We start from the raw sequence: 12,573 nt of genomic DNA, 5'->3' as shown, positions 1-12,573 counted from the left end.
AGTCGAGCAACCCCTTTTTTTATGTTGTCAAAAAAAAAAAAAAACCCCTTTTTTTTAACATTATATATTTATATTGATCAATATATGCAAGTTTCTCGCTTCATGTGGGAGACTAGATCTAGTAATTGGGGTATGTGGGTGAAGGATTTTGCATGCGATGATTTAGCTATTGCACTTCTTTACCTATAATATGTCACCCATAAACACTAATTGGGACGTTGGTTATGGTCTAAAAGATACTACATGTTGGAGGCTCGTAAATGCTCACGTACGTGGGGATGAATGTGCTTGCTAAAAAATCGTGACCTTTTGGAGAGGGGTGCAAATCTTATCATACAACGTGCTTGATCAAAGAAAAGTACACATGACTTGTGCAGTTGCATTTCGAAGTGTTCTTACACTCGTATTTAGAGCGTATACATGACATAGAATAGGTATATGTCTAAAACTAATTTGATACACTTCAGGAATTGAAGTTGGCTTAAGTGGTGAGCTTTTTTATTTTTCCTAAAAAGATATGTTGTTCAAAATTCCTATCCCAAACATTTGCTTGGGATTTAAGGGGGGGAGGGAGGTTGGGGGGTGTCTGGCATGTAATGGCCTTTGGCTGGGGGGCTTGTGCAAGGGCAATCCATAAGATTTCTTGTAACCAATTTTTTTTTTTGAAAAAAAATTGATGCACTTCGGTACAACTTTGTACACATCTCGAATACCCAAAATGCAAAAATTAAATTCAATATCAAATCTAAAAGATTATGGTGTTTGATAATTTGATAAAGGGGAATACCAATTATAAAATTTGGTATTGGATACAAATGCGTGTATTATTGTGGAAAATTCTTGTCACCTGATAATCTTTCGATGAAATTCATCTACATTCTTAGTGGATTGCTTTCTAGTCACCTTAAGGACTAAAAATCATTTTATGATTTAGCAAGTCTTGTGTAAGACAGTCTTTGGATTTTTGTGATACACTTACGATAAGTGTTGCTGCTTGAAATGGGAAACTGAATTGCTTTTGAATTTGCATGATAACTTGAGTCTTGGAATTATCTTTGAATGAAATTTCGGCTTTTTGTGAAATGAGTGTACATTTCTGAACATTTTTTTTAATGTAAGATGAAGTCCCTTGCAAGGAAGGGGGAAATTGGGGATCCCTCCTTGCAAGGGGCGAGACTCCATCCCTTGACCTTTGGGATCGGAAGTGATGCCAATACCATGCTCGGTGGATGTAATTGATGAAGATGCTAGTTTGGACATTTCTATTAAATTATTATTTATTATTACCTCATTTCATATCACAGAAGGGTCACCATATATCTTAAAAAGGTCACTTATTAAGTTAAATAAGCCACTTTTTCTTAAAAAATGACACTTTTATATTTCTAAGGAGTCACTTCACTTCTACAATAAGTGACCTTTTCTGGACAAACAAATTACCGTATCTTATCATAAATTATTGTAATACACTCCCATATGAGACTTTACAATCAATTTGTTTTATTGATTTTCAAAGATTACTTCTTTTCTCAAACAAAAAGAAAAATCCCTATGTAATCAAATTGAAATAATGTGGTTACTTTTTTTTTTTTTTGACGGGAAATAATGTGGTTACTTGAAAGTTAAAAAAAAAAAAGTTGATAAAATGTGGTAGTATTTGCTAATCAATTATAGTTGTGAACTCACAATCTCCATCATTTAGCGCGTGAGTATATTATAAAACAAAATCCAGAAAACTTAACTCTTTAATCCCGCGTGTTAAGTCTACTCAAATTCCATCATTCATAGCCTCTGATTCCTCAGCGCGCAACACACACACATACAGAGACTTCACTTCACCACAGACCACAACACAGCTAGAGAGAGAAACTGCTAATGAGAGAGGAAAGAGAAACAAAGTTATGAATAGTAGTGTTCCATTTCCAGCAATTTTGTTATTTAAACCCTAAATTTCATTCTTAGGATTCCTTCTTTTCTTTCATTTTTCCAAATTACGGTTGTTTTTTTTAACATTTCGCCGGAATTTAGGTTTTTTTTTGCTGTTTATTGGCTTTTGATTTTCTCAATTTAGGTCGGAATTTTTACCTAGGGTTTGATTTTTGTTAGTTGAATTGCTCGGAATTTCGGAATTTTCAGGTAATTTTTGTTCATTTTTGTGTGCAATTGTTGATTTTTAGCTTTAATTTGTTGTATCTTGAATTTTTTTTAATTTTTTTAATATTTTTTTTGCGTATGAAGGATGCCTGAGAAATTGAGTAGGATGTCAGATAAAGATAAGAGCAGAATTGCTGAAAAAAGTAAGTTCAATTTCTCACTCTTGTGAATTGTGATTGTTTTGGTTGTGGCTGTTATGGAATTTGTTGCCAATTGTAGGTTAATTTATGTACTCTTATGTTTAATTTTATGTTTTGGTTTGTTTCAGTGTCTGAATTTATATTGTTAATGGGGTATAATGCTGATTTTCAAGTTGTGATTGCGAAGGAACTTAGTCGTCAAATATGGATGACTTCAGAAAATTTAGGTAGAAAACAATGTAGAGAGCTTTTGTATCTTTTGTACATGGCTGATAGTGCGACCTTATTGTCGTTTACGGTTTCTTTGGGAAGGTTGATATGGAGTAATCATTTGAGGGCCAAAAGGAGGTCTTTAAAAAGGAAACTTTTGGAGAAGGTAAAACAACGGGAGCAGGTTAGAGAGAAGAGGAAGGTGCAAGGAAGGGTGAGATTAGTGGTAATGGCAAGCAGAGGAGGGAAACTTGGGGCAATCAAACAGTGGAAAGTGAACCCGGGGTTTTTATTGGCGAAAATAGGGTTTCATGTGAGGCCAAGAATTGTGTATAGTACTATGAGGCATAAGGTTGTAAAGCGCAATGTAGAGGTTGGTAGTCGTGTATATAGGCTTGCTCTTGCTATGGGTTTTCTGTCGTTCCGGAATGTTTGTGTCACGTCCGAGTGGGAGTTTTGGGCTGTCTGCCTTGTTCAGCAAGTCTTTGGCTTTTGGAGGAGTATAGCAATTGGAGGAGGGCTGAGTGGTTATCTTACAAGTGTTGCTGATAAATTTGGGTTGGATGTTGTACCGTGTGAGCTTTTGGAGCGCCTCCAGAGCTGTTTCCGATGCTCTTCAACTACTCGCTATCCAGGTAATTGTCTCAGTGTTCTTTTTTTCTTTATATAATTTGTCTTAAATATATGTGGATGTGACTCTTAATGTGCTATTGAATCCTTTATCACTATTTTTTTTTGAGTAATGGTTTGAGTATTTTCATATTGTAAGGGCTGTGTAATGTTATGGGGTGCAGCTATTGTCCACCAAATAATATATTCATTAGTTGTACGTCTGGTGGACGAGTTCAGAGATGAGGTAAATGCTAAATTGGAGCAATGGAGGTAAACATTAGAATCTAGAGGGTTTTAGGCTAAGTCAGAGTAAATTGAGTACATGGAGTGCATATATAGTAACAGGAGGGAGTCAAATTGAAATAATATAGTATCATTGGATGGTAAGGAGTTGTTAATGAGTGAGTGTTTTAACTATTTTGGATATATGTTTCTGAGGAATGAAGATATTGACCAAAATGTGACTATAGCATACCTCTTAGGTAAAAAGTAAAATTTTATAGGACAATTTGTTAGGGAAATTTAGAAAGGGCTGTATTAGGAAGATGGGGGGAAGGAGAAATTCATATGTTGAGATAGATTTTGTCGAATCATTTTAAGAGATGACATGTGAGACAAAAACAACATGATATCGAGGATAAGATGGAGAAAACCGGTTACACTGGTTTGTACTTTGTACATGTGAGACAGCCTTGCTGTTTATGCCCTTTATCCTCTTGTTCATTCAATTTGTGGCCTTTACATATTTCACATAATGGGATTATTGTGTGCTTCTTGGCCGTTCCCTTTTCAATTTTGATATACGGAACTGACTTCAAACTATCCAGCTGAGCACCTTAATTCCCAATTCTTTAGTATGAAAGTTGAAAAGGGGGTCTTTGGTTTCTTACGTATTAACTAGCAGGATGACTCTTATTTGTACAATATGCTTAGGAACTTACTAATGTGTAACTATTATTAAGATTGTTTGCAGTGAATCTTGAATAATGTTACATGACATTGTTGGCATTGGCATTGTAATTCTTGACTTATCAGCTAATGTGTCTACGCTATAAGTGTAGAATATCCAGTAACTAGAATGAAATTTTCTATAAAAGCAGTTACAGAAGCAAAAACATTGTCTAATTGTATGAATTACAGTGGATAAGCTTTAGTGGGTAAAAGCAGTTACAGAAGCAAAAACATTGTCTAATTGTACGAATCACAGTGGATAAGCTTTAGTGGGTAACTCATATCCGGAACTGAAATGTAAAAGGCTGTAAATCCTAGGATGAGACCTGTGGTTCATAAATTCAAGTCTAATTTGTTTGTATTCGGAAATTCCGTTCTTATACCCATCTCAAGTTTTTCTGAGATTTCACCGCCATTTCCCATGATTGATGAGGCATCAAAAAGTGAACCCTCCAAGGTTTTTCCCAGCTTAGTGTTGAGCAAGATTTGGCACCAATATCTTGTGTTCCTTTATAGTTGGCATATATTGTGGATTTACCACTTCCTTGAGTCAAAATGGGTATGTAGACAATGGAATCAGCAGAGTGCTAATATGTATAGCTTACAAGTTTTTTAAACATAAATGAGTTGATAGTTTAGTTATGATGGCATCATTTCTGTTTTATATACTTCTCCTTTTTTGCCTTCATTTGGTATTTTGGTCTTGCTGTCACAGTACACTAGTACTACCTCTGTCCTGTAATCAAGTTGACATCTAATTTTTGCACAGAAATTAAGGACTAAGGAGTTTGAAAGTGTACAAAAAAGGTGCTAGGTGCTTTGTAGATCCCAACTTCAGAGATAAAGTAAAGAAAGTATATATTGGTTTTGTTACTTTGTTTTGAGTGTGCTATGAAAAGGTTTGATTTATCTATAGGTTATTTGAACCATGACCAGTACTAACTTTCCTTCTAGCCACCTGCTCCTTGTCCTCCCAGTCTTGTGAACAAGTGGAAGAAATGAACTATTATCTAATCGTAATGTCAGTAAATTCCCTATACACTTGCTGTCTTGCCGCCTTTTCTCTAGATATATGATTATACGTTCGTGGCAGCCAAATTTATGCATTATGAAGACTATAGAGAAGGCATTCTTCTATTCACGTTGACCTTTGACTTTATTGGTGTGGAAGTATGACCAGAAATTATTGTTTCACCTCTATTGAGAAAAACCATCCACCACATACCACAAACTGCTTGTGAATACTCTTTGATATTGAATCTGAAGTGTCATGTGCAGATTCTTTTTGCTGCTCTATCTGGTCAACTATTCCTGTCACTGATACCTTCCTGCTCAGTGCTTTATATAGAGCTAGTGTAGGGGCTTGCTCTTGTGTCATCTCTTTCATAATGGCTCGCTGATTAATCATGATAAAATAGGTTCTATTTCTGAGTACTTAGCTTTAGCACTTTTGCCTTGTCCTGTTATTTGTTTGCATTGCAATGCATGATAATCTATTGCACTCACTTGATATGTAATTTACTAGCTCAATCTAACTCAGAATAAATAATTAAAATTCTACCCCTCTTTTGTGCTGGTAGTGTGTTATCGTTAATTAGTTGGTTTCTTGTATGACTATATGCTCTTCTCAACATGAATGGGCATGTTCCGATTTGGCGATTTTCCCTTAGTCTTTTACTCTTTTTGGACAGCGGAAAAAGGATTTTGTTATCATTCTTGCTGGCTGTTGGAAATGACTGATAATATGGTATTGTTGACTTATGAATGGTGCCACTGGTATTATTAAATGTAGTTATCATGTAGCTCAATTATGAAATGATACTGGGCAATAATATCTGAAACAGGCCATGCCTTCCCTACTCTGCCTTTTCTTCCTTTAATGGGGATGATTCTATTTTAATTGCAGGCTATGGAAGAGATTAACCCATGGGCTGGAGATATGAGCATGTGAAGGGACTTCAACTGGGATGCAATGGTCATGTTTGTGTCTGATTTGATTGAATTAACCGAAGAAGGAAGAGTTCTTTATGGTGCGGAAGTTTATGGCATAACTAATGTAGGTACTGGAGAGACGCTGTGATTTGTTGATTAGGATTAATTGATGTAAATATGATACACAGGAATGAAGTACATGAGATGGAAGAGCGTAGATGTGAATTTGTAAACGTAAAGATATCATTCAGTCTGATTTGATACATACTGTGTGGAATGCAAAATCTTGTATCAAAGCATTTTATGTGTTCATCTGGATTGGATAACATTCGTTTGATAGGTGCAGTGCGACCTTTCGACGGAAAGTCTGGAAACTGCGCACTGATGTTCTGAATCTTCTGGTGGTCATTTCAGTGTCTGCTTTCGTTGGTAGAGAGTTCGTCCCTTGTTTTACAATATAGTTGAAAACTCTATAGGATTTTTAAAATGATAGGTGATAATATGATTCTTAAGGCCTGTTCTCTTCGGCATAAAACAACTGAACTGATCTGAATTGAACTGAAATGAATAGTAATATGTGGGAGTAAAAGTATTGTCAAGAGCTGAACTGATCTGAACTGAACTGAATTGAACTGAATTGAAAAAAAGCTGGGGAGAATAGGCCTTTAATACAGGATCACTAAATGACATAAAGATAATAGTGAATTGTGCTTGTTTTCAACAGGTTTCCACATCTTATACTTCCTCCGTTTCTTTTTACTCGCTACGCTTCCCAGTATGGGAAGTTTCACATTACTTGCTACACTTCTTTTTTGGGCAATAAACTCTCTCTATCTCTTTCCTCCCACATGGGTCCCTTTTCTTTTTACTCTCTACCTCTCTCTTCTCCAAAAATTGCCTAGAAGTCCGTGAAATGAGAAGTGTAGCGAGTAAAAAGAAACGGAGGAAGTATGTAGGTCATAAGTCATAAACTAACTTTCATTTGTCTCCAACTTCCAATTAAATTGTTGTTATAGGACCACTTCAGTACTTCACTACCTCTTCCATACTACAATTGTATCTGTCCTTGCAAAGGTTAAATTAGTTTAACTTTCTTCAATTTCTCTAAATATCAAATTAACTTTGCATTTATTTTACATCAAACTTACTCCTCCTGAAAGTTTATAAAATTAAAAAGGTGATGATGATGGTCACAAAGGACAATTAGGTCTTATAAGATTTACAATGGTAATGTCGATGAAATCAATAGATATGGATTGCAATTAAAGGATTTAAGTTAAATTTAGCCAAAAAGAAAAATGGCATTGTTTGGTGGGCAACCAAATAATTAGCTAATTGACTAGTTTATTAGAGAAGATTCATTTAAAGGATTGTCTCCAAATGATTTTTCTCGCCTTTTAAAAAAGTTTTGCATTTTATTACCAAAATGACGTACTATTTACTCATATTGCCAACTTATTGAAAAGGTAATTCCTTAGAAATTAAAAAATTGATTATATTTCAGTCAAAATAAATTACAAAAGAGAATTAGGTAAGTAGTTTTTTTTTTTCCTGAAACCCAACCCAATTGCAAATATTGTCATTATTTACCTGTTTTTAGCTAAGGTTTGTCGGCGGTTCACGTTGCTAAAGCTCATGGCTTAATGGATGTCATTATCGAGTCGGACACTCAAATTGTTACTACTAGATTGTCTAAGGAAGTCTTGTTTTTTTTTTTTTCCAGATTTAAATTCAGTTTTAGGTGATGTTTTATCCAGCTGTGTTGATTTTCATTCTACTAGATTTCTTCATGTTAAAAGGGATGGGAATGTTGTGACCTATAAGCCATAATCTTGCTAGAGTTGTGCCATTTGGTGTTGCATAATGTTGGGAGAGTCATTGTTTTAGCTTTTTAGGAAAGTTTCCCCCTATAGGCTATATATTTATGGACACGTTGTCTCTTGATTAATGCACATCTCTTTTTTTCCCTAAAAAAAAGAAAAGCTAAGGTTTGTACAACAACAACAACAAAAATACCGTGTTCTCCTTAAAACTTTAACTTACCAAATAAGTTTTAAGTTCAATAAGTTTAGATCAATTCTAATAAGATTTGAATAAGTCTAACATAATAAATCTAATAAATTAAGCTCAGATAAGTTTAGTTTTTATTTTTTTGGAAAAATTACTTTCAACGGTTCCAACAATTAGCGATTTATTTTAAACGATACCAACTATCGTTTATTCAAAAGCAGTACCAACTATCGGGCCTATTTGCAATAAATAATATATTTGCAATAATTTGTCTGATTATGAACCAATTGAGTGTGACACGTGTCACCGTATACCATTTATTGCAATTATGCCCGATAGTTGATATTGTTTTTGAATAAACGATAGTTGACCGTCTAAAATAAATTGCTAATACTAGTAGTTGGTATCGTTGAAAGTTTTTTATTTTTTTTCAGGTGAAAATAAGGCACCCTAAGGGCCTGTTCTCTTCGGCATAAAATAGCTGGACTGAACTGAACTGAATTGAACTGATCTGAACTGAACTAATATGAACTGAACTGAACTGAATTGAACTGAACTGAATTGAACTGAACTGAAATGAATAATGATATGTGAGAGTAAAAGTATTGTCAAGAGCTGAACTGAACTGAACTGATCTGAACTGAGCTGAACTGAGCTGAACTGATCTAAACTGAACTGATCTGAAGTGATCTGAACTAAATTGAACTAAACTGAACTGAATTGAACTGAAAATAAGTTGGGGAGAACAGACCCTAAACCGTTGCTTTCCCTCTCCAAATCCCACATACTCCAATTTCTTGTTTCGAATTTACCAAATCAAACGTTACATCATTCTCCCTTTCACCTTCGAATTTCGGCATCAAAGGTAAGAATTTCCAAAATTTGGCGCTAAATTATCAACAAAGTACTTACCGAATTTTCTTAGTAATTTCTTGTTTTGTTTTTTTACTTGTTCTACAAATTCTCACTCTTGTTTTCTCATTTCTGAACTCTGTTTTCATCCCTATGACAGTAATTTCCTTTTTTTTTTCCACCTAACTTAGGTTAACACTGTATCTCTCACTTACTCTACATAATGCGTGCGTTTCTTTCTTCTATGGCGTTAATTTCGACAATTCCTTTAATTTAGGTATGAATTTTAGTTTTTCATTAATTTATTTTTATGTTCTTGTCATTTTAATTAGTCGTTAATTAGAAATTTGCAGATGTTATTGATTTGCTTACTTTCGTTTTATTTAGTTTTAGATTGTCTCAGCTGGAAATTTAATTACTAGATTTTAGTAATTTTTTTTTTAATTTTATGTTTTGATTTAATTTTGTTTTATGTTCGTTGTTAATTTGATAGTTTTGTGACTTGTTTGATCGTTTTAGGTTCATGGTTTAACATTTGGGATTGATTATCTGCATCAATAACGTAAAATTGAAAACCCTAATTTGCAAAGAAGTTCAATTTGGCCAAAATTATCCTACAGTTAATCAATATAGCAGCTGAAATAAGCAGGTAATTATTGAATTATTGAATAGTAGGACCAAACCTGAAGGCGAATCGAACAAAACAATTGAGAAACTAGAACACAACATTATAGAAGACTTTCACACTACTTATTTGCAAAATGATAAGGGTTTGTAATGAATTGTAGATGGATTAGCAGGTCAAGCCGAGTTTGAGCTTTATATTACATAGTCCCTCCGTTTCTTCTTAGTTTACTCACTTCATCCTTGGGGGAGAACCAAGGAGAAAGTACAAAAATATGAGAGAAAAACTGAAAAGGTGGAGAGAAAAACTGAAAAGTGAGAAATTAAAAAGTGGGTTAAAATATTAAAAAGTGGATGACATAGATGGAAAAAGAGGAGAAAGTAGATGAGACATGTTACAACTTACAAGAATAGAAAAGGCAACAATGTGTAAATTAAAATGAAATAAACCAAAAAGGACTGTGTGTAGATTAAAAAGAAACGGAGGAAGTAATTGGGACAATTTCATGTTGACAAGATTAAGCTCAATGAGGTTTTAGTCCTTAACTACTCTGCTTGAACTTTGTTTAATGCTAACATATCTATTTATTAGGAGTATACTGTCATTGAACCTTTTTGTTAGTCATCACTAGAACTATAGTATGATCTTCTTACCGGTAATGAAAATAAAACTGTACTAGCTTATCGTTCGTTTTGGTTATCATCAGAATTAGAATGTGATTTTCATAAAAGGTAATGAAAATTAACATTGTAATACAGAACTAGCTTATCGTATCTTTTTGGTTATCATCAGAACTAGAATGTGATTTTCATAATGGTAACGGATATAAACCTGTACTAGCTTATCATAGTCCACAATAAGGCTAATCGATGAAAGCTCTTGAGGCCTTCACACAAATGAAGGTCTATTTTGCTTCTTCAAATATTGATAAATGAAATTGTTTGCAAAAAGATTACTATAACCCTCCTGTTCTTGCTTGGACAAGTTAGCTGTTTTGGGTCGAAATATTTACCTTTATCATTTTGACAGCAGGGGCCAAACATTGTGGAGCTGCTAAGTGAAGTTGAGTTTGGAGGCATACCCCATAGGATTTGATCTTTGGAATTGGTGAATAAGCTGTCTTGAACAGGATTAGGACTGAACTGTGGACCCTAAAGTGAACGGAGCTAAGATAATGGATCGCAGAGATCACCCGTCCTGCCAAGGTTTCTTTTTAAATCCCATATCTTCTCTAGTCAAAGTCAGCAATTTTCTCTTGGCAAAGCTTTCAATATTAAAACTTAGTTCTACAATCCCTTCGAACTGGCAGGGCAGATAGCTCGTATTCTGGTAGATTTTCTGGAAGTGGCTATCACTTCCGTTGTTTTCCACAAAGGTGTTTACCCTTCTGGTATGCTGAGTCTCTCTTCTATATGTTAGTATTTTCTTGCTTCCCTGGTTTTTGAAGATATGAATGACCGAACTGGAACTGGGATTTGCTTCTGCTGTCCAGAATTGAATATTATCGTGCAGAGGGTCATGCTTTCCAACAATCAGCCATATCCTTCTGTTTCTCTGAAATGTTTGTCATGCGCATATAAAAACTGTAATGGTGCTTAGAAAAATTGTTTGTTTAATATTATCTTTTCGTGTTTGTGTTGACTGATATAGGAGCATTTGAAAGACGAAGGTACATGAATTTAGTGGTTCATAAAGCAAAGCACCCTGAACTCCAAGAATACATACATTCTTCTGTTAATGGACTCCTTCCTTTCCTAGAAAAGGTTGTTAACAGTTTTTATGTATTTTGTTTGCCTTTGTATTCATTTTGAAGACTAGTTATGCTTGGTCAAAAATTTGGAGGGAGGAGGATACCAAGATCACAATATCTGTTACTATGCTCCTCTAGTCCTCTGTTTCTTTTATGATCGATACTGAGAATCGAGCATCATACTAAGCCTTTTCTTTTGCAATGTGAAGTAGGGTTTAATCGAAAGAGTAGCAGTTGTATTCTTTGATTATGAGAGTACTCCATTGGAAAGATATAATTTCAAGCTTCAAGTAAACCAGTCTTATGGTAAAGAAGTGGTAGAAGATGATCTCAGATTCTCTCTTCGATCATTTCTTGTCAAGCTCTCTTTGTCAAAGGACCTTTCTGGGGTTCTTCCAAGGGGTATGATGACCTTGCTGTTTGACTGTCATCTAGTTGCTTTTGTACTCCTTATGCTGAGAAGTTTGCATATTTTTCTTTCAATATTTTTTCTGCATGGGCGTATAATATATCTTTAAGCTTTCCTGGATGCAGATTGCAGGTGGGAAATAACTGCTTTTTTCCGTGCTGAAGCTCAGATTAGTACAAACAATGCTGTAAAGCTATGGATCCCATCAGACGCAAAGCAATGGCAGCAAGCTCCACTGATAACTCCTTTAAAGTCCATGAGTTCTGAACCTCTAGGTTTACAGTTGTATATGGAGCATCCTACATTGCCTGAGCAAAAAGGTTGATTTTGTAGTAATTTCTAGCTTATACCGAGGTACATGATCTGTCCTCTCCCAACATATCTTAGACCCGGCTCAAGTCAAGGTCAAATCTTATGTGACTAATTCTGGTCATGATCTTCAGAAAGTTACCTCCAGTTTCTGGTATGCTGGTTTGTTACTGCTGTTAAAGAGCACATTGCTTATAATTACTTGTACGGATGTGGCGAATTATCAATAACCCTAAGCTAAACTGATGTTATCAAAAGTGAAACAAGATTAGATTATACTTAGAAAGCTTCAATTAGCGTAAGAGGGCTCGTAGCTGGATGAATTCGTGGAGGAGCTATTTTCAACCACTTCTTATGTTGCTTCAATAAGTTTAGGGTTAAAACTACGGCTGGAGTAATAAGCTGAACGAATCCAACAACTTGAAAGGAATCTAACCCGAAATGAGCGGGTTTAGGGTTGGGATCTTGAATATCAAATAAATTATTTGATCCTTTCATTAAAGCCTGTTTTGGTCCATGTTGGTGTGGCTGTAAGTATTTATACTTATATATTTGTGTAAATCAGAATGAGTTTGGTGGTTATTGAATGAAGATGTTTTTTCTCATTATAGTTTACACA

At 34.8% G+C, this 12,573-nt stretch overlaps 2 protein-coding genes across 8 annotated transcripts; both read left to right on the top strand.

The window, feature by feature from the left end:
- Positions 1–1,737: 1,737 nt before the first annotated feature.
- Positions 1,738–6,309, top strand: LOC104900040 (hypothetical protein). Its single transcript, XM_010687367.4, has 4 exons — positions 1,738–2,136; positions 2,239–2,297; positions 2,423–3,139; positions 5,974–6,309. Exons 2-4 carry the CDS (start codon positions 2,240–2,242, stop codon positions 5,988–5,990), a joined length of 792 nt encoding a protein of 263 aa, XP_010685669.1. The 5' UTR covers positions 1,738–2,136; position 2,239; the 3' UTR covers positions 5,991–6,309.
- Positions 6,310–8,733: 2,424 nt separating this feature from the next.
- On the top strand, positions 8,734–12,569 carry LOC104900038 (DNA polymerase zeta processivity subunit). Of its 7 annotated transcripts, none has more exons than XM_019251001.3 (7): positions 8,734–8,874; positions 9,053–9,138; positions 10,519–10,691; positions 10,796–10,861; positions 11,137–11,249; positions 11,449–11,638; positions 11,771–12,569. In XM_019251001.3, the coding sequence occupies exons 3-7, from the start codon at positions 10,661–10,663 to the stop codon at positions 11,968–11,970; spliced, it is 600 nt and encodes a 199-aa protein (XP_019106546.1). In that variant the 5' UTR covers positions 8,734–8,874; positions 9,053–9,138; positions 10,519–10,660; the 3' UTR covers positions 11,971–12,569. The 7 variants fall into 7 exon arrangements, with proteins under 7 accessions (XP_019106546.1, XP_010685663.1, XP_019106545.1 ...); XM_010687361.4 differs by having other exon boundaries at positions 10,796–10,876; XM_019251000.3 differs by having other exon boundaries at positions 10,516–10,691; positions 10,796–10,876.
- The last annotated feature ends 4 nt before the right edge of the window (positions 12,570–12,573 follow it).

Source organism: Beta vulgaris, chromosome 7 (assembly GCF_026745355.1).
Source record: "Beta vulgaris subsp. vulgaris cultivar EL10 chromosome 7, EL10.2, whole genome shotgun sequence".
Taxonomy (NCBI): Eukaryota; Viridiplantae; Streptophyta; class Magnoliopsida; order Caryophyllales; family Amaranthaceae; genus Beta; species Beta vulgaris.
Note: the sequence above shows the minus strand (reverse complement) of the source record. Positions and strands in the feature narration are given on the sequence as shown.